Source organism: Danio rerio, chromosome 1 (genome assembly GCF_052040795.2).
Source record: "Danio rerio strain M-AB ecotype USA chromosome 1, GRCz13ab, whole genome shotgun sequence".
In the NCBI taxonomy this organism is placed as follows: Eukaryota; Metazoa; Chordata; class Actinopteri; order Cypriniformes; family Danionidae; genus Danio; species Danio rerio.
Window position 1 is genome coordinate 16,125,429 of NC_141021.1, and position 9,439 is coordinate 16,134,867.

The following is a 9,439-nucleotide window of genomic DNA, read 5'->3' on the forward strand; positions in this document are numbered from 1 at the left end:
GATATTAGAAATATAAGTATAAGTTCAAAATAGTTTATTATTGTAAATATTATAAAGTAAATTAAATCGTTTACCAGTTCTTAGTCTACGCACCATTTCAGATCACATGACCGTACGTAGATATCATCTGGTACGGTACAGTCATATTTATGTACTTTTCGTTTGCTCTTGTTTTCATAAAATTATTATTATTAATAAATTGTTTTAATGGTTTCGATATTTTCGATGAATGTGAAGGTTTTCTAAGGGACTTTGTGTACTTTTAACGGCTAGAAAGCACAAAACAATTCACGCGCCGAGTTTTCGCGTCTGACCACAAGATGGCGTCCACAGCTGAAAAGGTGAAAATTTCTAAATACATTATTTCTCGTTTGTGTGAAATACAAATATACAGCTTTCAATATGCTAAATTACTATCACCTATTCTGTAATGAAAATTAGCTTGTACATGTTTGCTAGAATTTTCCTAACCAATCTAGTTTTGTTTGTTTATGTGAAAAAATAAATTCATAACGGATTCTTTTTTTTAGCAAAACATCTCTCGTTTGTCATTACATTTGAAGATTCGATGTGATTTACGCTGTTGAACGTCTGTTACAGGTGCATAATGTGCATCGAAGCGACCTGATTTTACACAATAGTTTACTGTAGTAAATATATGTCAAAGGTAAACAGGTTTCTATTTTTTAAGCCTAGTAAAAATCATTCATAAAAGTTAATTGTTTAGTAATATGATTGTGTTTCTTCTTCTTCTTCTTGGTCTTTACTGACGCTCCTGGTGCAGTGATGTTGCAGTTGCTGTGAAAAGCTAGGCGAGACACAAACCACAAGTGTTTTTATTCAGGCATGCAACATACTGAATGTCCTAAAAGTGTTTGTGGTCAAGCTGGTGATCTTGCATGCTCAATACACACATCAATGCATGAGATAAACTGTGGTTAGACAAAAACAAAAAGAAGCAGAGTAAGAAAATATTTAGTGCACGTTGCAGCTGTAAATGTTGCTTTCATTATACTTTCATAACTTAGAATTGTTGAGAAACTGAAGATGCAAAAGTGTCTGATTTATTAAAATACGCACCATAAATCATGAACAGAATTAACAGCACACAACTGTGGTTTGATTTACTTAAAGAAGAGCAGAGCAATGCAACATATAAGTGTGTAACATTCGACATTTAAACCAAATTGTAATAATCATCCAAGAACCATAATTACTTTCGCAAACAAAATTTCCTTTCATAAAGCAAATCCATCTGTTTGTATTTCCTATTATCTTTTAATTTCTACATTAGACCTTCTTTAGTTGTTGAGAAATGACAGTATCCTGTTCACTGATCAGACACTTATAATGAATTTAATGTGAGAAGAGAGTTTAGTGTGGAGTAAATTCAGCACAATGGACAGCTCCCTGCAGTGCTGAACTGACTGAACCACATCTGCAGGAGGAAATGCTACAGAGATGTTTAATTACTGCTGAATAATTACTGAACAATATTGAATATTGAAAATCTAACCCATCAGTAGTGATTACTAATAAATGTTTATTTTATAATTAATTAAAATTAAATGCAATTACATTAAAAAAACTTTGTTGGGCTTACACGCTCTAATACATGCTTTAATAATTATATTTCTTTTAAATTAATACAGTTTTGTTAATCTTAATGAAAAGGTAACACTGAGTTTGTATAATTGTTTCTTTTTGTAATTGAACACTCACTTTACAGCTCTTCATCTCTCAGAAAACTCCCTTTTTAAACGAATAGTTGCCCTCGCGCACATTAATCAATACACAAGACTAAAGAAAGCCTAATGGAAAATCTGTGCTTTGTGACAATGATCTAAGAGATCTTATCAGATCAGTGAACTGTAAAAGCAAGTGTGAAGAGGATGAACTGTACAAGCTCTGAACGGGGCTTGTGGGTTTCCTGTTTTGACATGTTCAGATGCTGTTCCTTCATCACTTCCAGTTTTGACCTATTAAACAAAACAAACACAAAAACCCTCAATTACAGCAGCAACACAAAGAAAAAGATCAATTATATTATTTCATTTCAGTTCAACAGACATATTTTAGTGATTATAATCAAACATTTCTGATGCCGACTTTATCTGTGTTCATACAAACTACATCTGTCTCTGTTTACTGATGAAATGTTTGAGCTGTATTTTTATTTCCTGTTGACTTCTTTAATTTCATGAGTTAATCAAGTGCCTGATCACAAAGACATTTTTAGGACAGCTGAGATTGGTCAACACTATATTTCACTGTTCAATGTACATCAAATAATAACCCAAATGGAAAGCCAAACCCCTCCTGACGCAGGATGTTTTTAAGTAAAACTTTCCATTGACGTGAACCAATCAGATAAGAGCCGCTGGTCTGCATGAAGACCCTCAGCAGTGTCAGTAATTCACAATCACTCACTGCCATGGAGAGGCCACGACTTACTCTCATCGCACTAATAATTATACTTTACCTGTTTTGAGATTTAAATATATAAATAATTATTCAGTAATATGCTCAGTGTTTGAGTATGGGAAATTACAAGTGCTTGACAGTTATTTGTCTGCTTTTATAGTTACTTTAATTAGTCACAAACAAATCTCTGGAGAAGAAGTGGTGATGAACGTCAAAGCAGGAGAAAACATCACTCTTTACTGTGATCTCTCTGTTATTCATGGCTTCATGACTGTGTGGATAAGAAACTGCTCTCATAAAAACCAGCCCTCTTTAGTGATGGATTATAGAATATTTGATACAATTAAGCATTTCAGCTTCGTCCACAACCCTGCCAGTAATTCCTATGATCTACACATTACTAACATCAGTGTCTCTGATCTGGGGCTGTACTACTGTGCAAATGTGAAAAACTCCATCAATAAGAATGAAAGAGGCGTCATCTCTGGATCTGCAGTGTACAATAATGGAAACCGAACAACACGTCTCTCTTTTGCTGGTAAGAAATAACTTGTGCTGGTTGTTTTGTAGTTTCTGGAGAGCTTTCCAGGAAGCAAGACAAACAGAACAAACATATTTTAATGAACATTCATTGATTCATTCGTGTTTGTTTCATCTTGAGAAAGAGACGTCCTGTTCTGAGCTCTTGAACAGCACCTCCACTCCTCCTGCTGTCTCAAAGTGTGTGTTCTGCTGGAATCTGCTGTTTAGTGTGTGTTCGCTGTGTGTTCTCCTCTTCTCCATCTGTGTCTACTGCCTCTGTCAGAAGAAAACTACAGGTAATTTTCACAGATTAATACACTTTGCTGCCATGGTTTAATAAACAGATAAATGGTTTTGTCAGTGAGCTCTGTTTTTATCAACAAGGCATTTCTTTTAAAAGGTATAAACTTTAAAGCATCGTCTTTTCATAACCTCTGATGATGGAAATGTACAGTCAAGGCAAATTGACTAGCTTCGTGTTTGTTTCTTTTCATTTATTTCTTGATGATTAATAACTCAAAATTCAGTATCTTGGAAAATTAGAATAGTACTTAAGACCAATCAAAAGGGACTTTTAACACAGAAATACTGGATGTGGTGTCTGTCTGGTGTCTCACATCTTCCTCTTCACAATTCCACATGAATTCTCTAGGGGTTTTAGGTCCGGCAAGTTTGGTGGCCAATTATACATTTGATACCATTATCTTTAAACCAGCTGTTAGTACTTTTGGTAGTGTGAGCACGTTCCATGTCCTGCTGCACAGTCAAATCAGCATCTTTATTAAGCTGCACTGCAAAAAATGCTTTTCTTACTTTGATTTTTTGTCTTGTTCCTAGAACAAACATCTTGAAATTCTTAAATCAGGAAGCATTTTCTAAACAAACAAAACATTTCGTCTTGTTTTAAAAATAATATAATAAAAATTAAGTTAGTTTTTCTTTAAAGCAGATTGCCAATGGGGTAAGCAAAATAATAATAATATGTCATAATATGTTCACCCCCTTGTTTATTTTTTCTCCCAATTTCTTTTTAACGGAGAGCAGATTTTTTCACCACATTTCTAAACATATTAGTGTTAATAACTCATCTCTAATAACTAATTTATTTTATCTTTGCCATTATGACAGTAAATAATATTTTACTAGATATTTTTAAGGCACTTCTATACAGCTTAAAGTGACTTTTAAAGGCTTAACTAGGTTAAATCAGGTTAACTAGGCAGTTTAGGGTAATTAAGCAAGTTATTGTATATTGATGGTTTGTTCTGTAGACTCGAAAAAAGAAAAGCTTAATGGAGCTAATAATATTGTCCTTAAAATTGTTTTTAAAAATTTTTAAACTGCTTTTATTCTAGCCGAAATAAAAAAATAAGACTTTCTCCAGAAGAAAAAATATGATCAGACATACTGTGAAAATTTCCTTGCTCTGTTAAACATCATTTGGAAAATATATTTAAAAAAAATTAAAAGGGGGGCTAATAATTCTGACTTCAACTGTATATATATGTGCTGTTCTCATTTTAAATCTTCCGTTTTAGGTTCTCCACATGATCAAAAATGCAAGCTAAGAGGTGCAAGACTTGCAGAGGTATGATACAAACTACTGTACCAGAAAAAAAATATTTCCTTTTGCTTAAAATGTTTTGGATAAAAATTTACATTATACAATATATATATATATATATATATATATATATATATATATATATATATATATATATATATATATATATATATATATATATATATATATATATATATATATATATATATATATTCACACACATAATAAAAGCCCACATTATTTGTTCTTCCAGGGGAATAATGAACAAGAGTTGTGTTATGTATCTTTGGATGTGAGGACCAGAAGACAAATACAACACAAAAAAACACAAGACCGAAGTTCTGAGTTCAGTATATATTCTCAGGTCAATTACAAAACTTAATAGATTAGAAAATTACATGTACCATAATCTTGTTAATGGCAGGTTTTTCTAGTTCGGGTAAGGACATCTATGCTGGATCATAGTTTGAATTCAAAAGAATTAGCAAATTTGCTGAAGGTTGGGAAATTTGTTTCACAATTTTGGTTCTGCCTTAAATAAAATCAAATAAAATATAATTGAATACAAGTGTAGTAAGATGCATACCTTATTTTTGTTGTGTTTTTTCCTCACAATGTGATGCACAAAGTGTATGTATGACCTGCCATTGTATTATTGGTTTAGATTTTTTCATTACATTAAATGCCTTTATTGCTGTTTCTTTTTCTCAGCTATTTTGTTTTTGTATCTGTTATTAAATCTCTGATTAAAATAAAGTATTGTGGTTCTGTACAAACAGTAAAAGATTGACAAATAAAATCTTATATTTTCAGTGAGTGTTTTAGCATGTTTTCAGTCTTTATTGACACACAGTGATGATGACCAACACAACATGAGGTAAAAGTGCATTTCCTGTGTGAGGTGTCAAGTGTTTTTGATAATTATAGTATCCTTAAACTTGACGATCGCATTGTTTATCTGACATTATTTACATGTAATTGGGTAATCTTAAAATTTAGCAAGGTCTTACCATTTTTAAATGAAACAGAAAAGCTACAAGCATGCCCATTTTACGTGGTGTTTAGTTGTAAGATGCAGTTTTCAAGACTGATGCATTTGAACTTGCCTTTTTAAACTGTACTTTTGATTCTCTAGCTTACATTTATATATTAAAATGAAACTGAATTGATTTGACTTTTTAAAATGTTTGGTCCCTCAGTTATTAAGTTATTCTTCTAAGAAGCTTTTTCTGACCTATTTGTCTGGTCTGTTTTTATTTATTCATTTGTTTGGTTTTTGAGAAAGGGTCTTGTCATGTTCTCAGTTAAAGATTGAATCTCAACCACAAATGCTTCCATTCAGGCTAGTGGTTGTGTGAGACAGAACAGGAGACAGAAATAGGACAGGAAAGAGGTCGATTGTGTGTAAATGCTTATGTGGTTTGTATGCATGCAGTGTTAGCAACAGCTTGCTTAATGGAGATTATCAGTCATTCTACAGACTACTATAACAAATACATTTTCATTTATTTTGTTTAAGTTTGCAGGAAACATTGGTAGCGATTATTAGAAATGGTCTTCATGGCTGTTTTAGAAAGAAGAAATGTCAGACACAATTAAAAACAAATTTACAGAAATATAAATTCCAACAAGACAAAAAAATGCAACAGCCGACCAAGGAGATGGGAGATTACTGGGGTATAAATATATGAGATAAGGAGCAGGTGCTAGAAACAGGAACCAAACAGGAACTAAATACAGGAAGTTACAATCAAAACAAGAGTAAAAAAAAACACTTCAAAATAAGAGTCCTTAACGCCAGTCAGATGGTGTGTGTTCCAAACTGCATATGTAAAAGCAAAAATGACCACCACATTGAAATGTCCTTCTAAACTTCAGTGCTTAAAACTAGTCAATTCAAATGGCCCTTCACAATTTGATTGGTGTCAACTAGAGACTCAGAGTTTGACTTATAACTGTGTATTATTGGCAACTGCTGTGATATTTATGCAGTTAATAACAAACTATTTTAAATAAAATAAATACAAAATTTTATTTAAATTATATACAGTATTAAGCAAACAAATATTCATGCATACATGCATAAATAGAGAAATACATATGGCACATCCTGCACAATGTACTCATTATTCCAAGCATGTTTTTTGGGCTGTCAACTAGCAGGCACAGTAGGAGGCACATCTCCTTAATCATCTTGTTACATCTTGTTAGATCTCCTTTTTCCCAAATTCACTGAGTTAGACAATAAAACAGACTGACGACAGTGATTTTAGTGAATTTAGGGTAAAGGAGCTGGAATTTGGTGTTAATTGATTCGCTGATGGTGCTGATAGTGTGTGCAGTGGGTGAAGAAGTGTTCCTTCGTCTCCACCTCTGCTTGGGCACAGTGTGGGCAGATGCGGCTCTCTCTGAGTTGCGAGTTCTGTCAATATCAGCCCTTCTCTGTGGTTATCTATTTTATCTGTGGCAGACTGCGGTCTGTATCTCTAAAACTTCAACATGTTTTAGGTAAAAAAGCAGATTGTATCTTACTAGCAGCACAATACATTGATGCCTGTCACATAAAGAGAGAAGAGACTAACGCATAAAAACATTACAAACACACTTAAAGATGTGCTCATATAGATAGATAGATAGATAGATAGATAGATAGATAGATAGAGACAGAGAGAGAGAGAGAGAGAGGGAGAGAGAGAGAGAGGGAGAGAGAGAGAGAGTATAAGGAATAAAGGATTATTACAGGCCATATTCAAAAGTGGATACAGATCAGACACTAACAATTAGTGAAGCATCTGTGTAAACAGTAATCTGGGGAAGTTGTTTTGCAGTATCAACACCAGACTAACAGGCTTCCTTACAAAGTACAATGTCCTCAGCATAAGACAGATGAGGTTTCTGCCAAATTCATACCATATAAGTGATCAAAATCAGACCATATCTTCACCCTTCAGACTCTGATAGACAAATACGTCCATCAAAACAAAAACAAAATATTTGCTTTGTGGATTTTTAGAAAGTGTTTAATTCAATTTGGCATGAAGGTGTGCTGTCTAAACTTCTAGAATCAGGTATTGGCGGCAAAACATACAACATTATAAAAACAATGTATTCAAACAATCAATGCGCAATTAAAATTGGAAAATAGAGAACAGAATTCTTCACTTAGGGGCAGGGTGTAAGACAGGGCTGCCCACTGTCACCAACACTCTTAAATATCTACATCAATAAATTGACAATGCACTTAGAGCAAGCAGATATGCCAGGTCACGCACTATACGACATCAGTTTAAAGTTCCTGCTGTTTGCAGATGATCTGGTGTTGCTGTCGCCAACAGATGAGGGTCCACAGCAGCAGCTGGATATCCTGCACAGCTTCTGTCAGAGCTGGGCCCTGACCGTTAACCCAAAGAAAACCAAAACCCTAACATTCCAGAAAAACCCAGCTGTCAGGGAAAGAAACACAGTTTCACCCTTGGTATGAGAAAAATTGAACCTGCCATAAGTTACACATACCTTGGGTTGAAAATAAGTACTAATGGAAAACTAATTCAGGCTGTGAATGAACTGAAGGAAAAAGCTAAAATGGGCCTTTTACGCCATTAAAAAATCAACACAAATAGAAATTCCAGCACGAATCTGGCACAGTAAATTAAGAACAACAATGACCAATTACAAGCTGAGTGCTCATAGTCTAGAGACGGGCCGATACAGACAGAACTGCCAACCCAGAGAGCGCCGCATCTGTCCACACTGCTCAGGCAGAGGTGAAGATGGAGGAACACTTCCTCACCCATATTCTACCCCAAACTACAGAGCATGTACCCACAATTAACTTAGTTAGACAATAAAACACAACTGCAATATTTACTAAAGGAAAAAAATTTACATGTCACAAAAAGAGAGAGGAGATCAATAAAACCATCAGTAATGCACCTGCACACACACACACACACACACACACACACACACACACACACACACACACACACACACACACACACACACACACACACACACACACACACAATATACTTATTATTGTTTTATGTAATTGTATTGTTATTGTTTTATTTGAACTGTTTTATGCCAAAATGTTGATTGTTAAATGTACAGTTTATTCTGATTTATTATTATTTTTATTGATTTGCATGAATAATGTTGTTATAATAATATTGTTGATATTTTATTTAATTATTATATATAAATACCATTTTTTACTACTGCTATTTACTGTGTTTACTGTGTTTTTGTACGTTACTTTTTATGTAAACTTTATAAATGCTTTGACAATTCATTTGTAGCATTTGTCATGCCAATAAAGCAATTATTGAATTGAATTGATTTGTTTTTTAGCTGTTGGTTGATTGTAAGATAGTGTTTGGTGTAAGTGTGCAAAACTGGTGAAAGTGTTGGTTAAAATGAGAGATGAAAGAGTCAAGCCCACTCACCTGTAAGGCACACTTAGAATTGCATCATATTTTGAAGTTGTCATGTGGTATGGTGTGGGGAGAGATGAGGGGGTCCTGGTTTTGTTCATAGTTGAGTTCAGGTGATTCCGGAAGAGATAGGTTTTTAATTGTCTAAGTGTCTCTGAAACAGCTCTGAAACTGAAAAGGCTTGCAGATTGAAATTTTACCAGTGGTCTGAGGAGGCTCAAACCACAAACCAGCCACAGGGTTTTGTACACCTAAAAGCACTTTGATGCAAACAAAATTGAACTATTACAGTTTTTTACAATTGCTATGACACTTTTATCAATACATTTAACAAGTTTCCTAAACTCTTAACACAGTTAGCACAACATCCGTCTTCGTGGGCTATACAATTAACACATTTCTTGTTGTTTTGACAGAAAATGCATCCAGTTAACACAAATTTAAAATGCTTTAACTTCTTTTACACACAAGCACAACCAAGAACAAAACAATG

General features: G+C 33.9%; 1 protein-coding gene across 5 annotated transcripts; it reads left to right on the plus strand.

Annotated features, from left to right (window-relative positions):
• The first annotated feature begins 89 nt into the window (after positions 1–89).
• On the plus strand, positions 90–5,322 carry LOC147846756 (uncharacterized). 5 transcript variants are annotated; one of them, XM_087236994.1, is made up of 7 exons: positions 90–130; positions 238–341; positions 601–667; positions 785–2,962; positions 3,090–3,242; positions 4,485–4,534; positions 4,764–5,322. In XM_087236994.1, the coding sequence occupies exons 4-7, from the start codon at positions 2,629–2,631 to the stop codon at positions 4,890–4,892; spliced, it is 666 nt and encodes a 221-aa protein (XP_087093120.1). In that variant the 5' UTR covers positions 90–130; positions 238–341; positions 601–667; positions 785–2,628; the 3' UTR covers positions 4,893–5,322. The 5 variants fall into 5 exon arrangements, with proteins under 5 accessions (XP_087093120.1, XP_087093119.1, XP_087093122.1 ...); XM_087236996.1 differs by having other exon boundaries at positions 109–341; positions 531–667; positions 785–844; positions 2,585–2,962; XM_087236995.1 differs by having other exon boundaries at positions 119–341; positions 531–667; positions 785–963; positions 2,585–2,962.
• Positions 5,323–9,439: the final 4,117 nt, after the last annotated feature.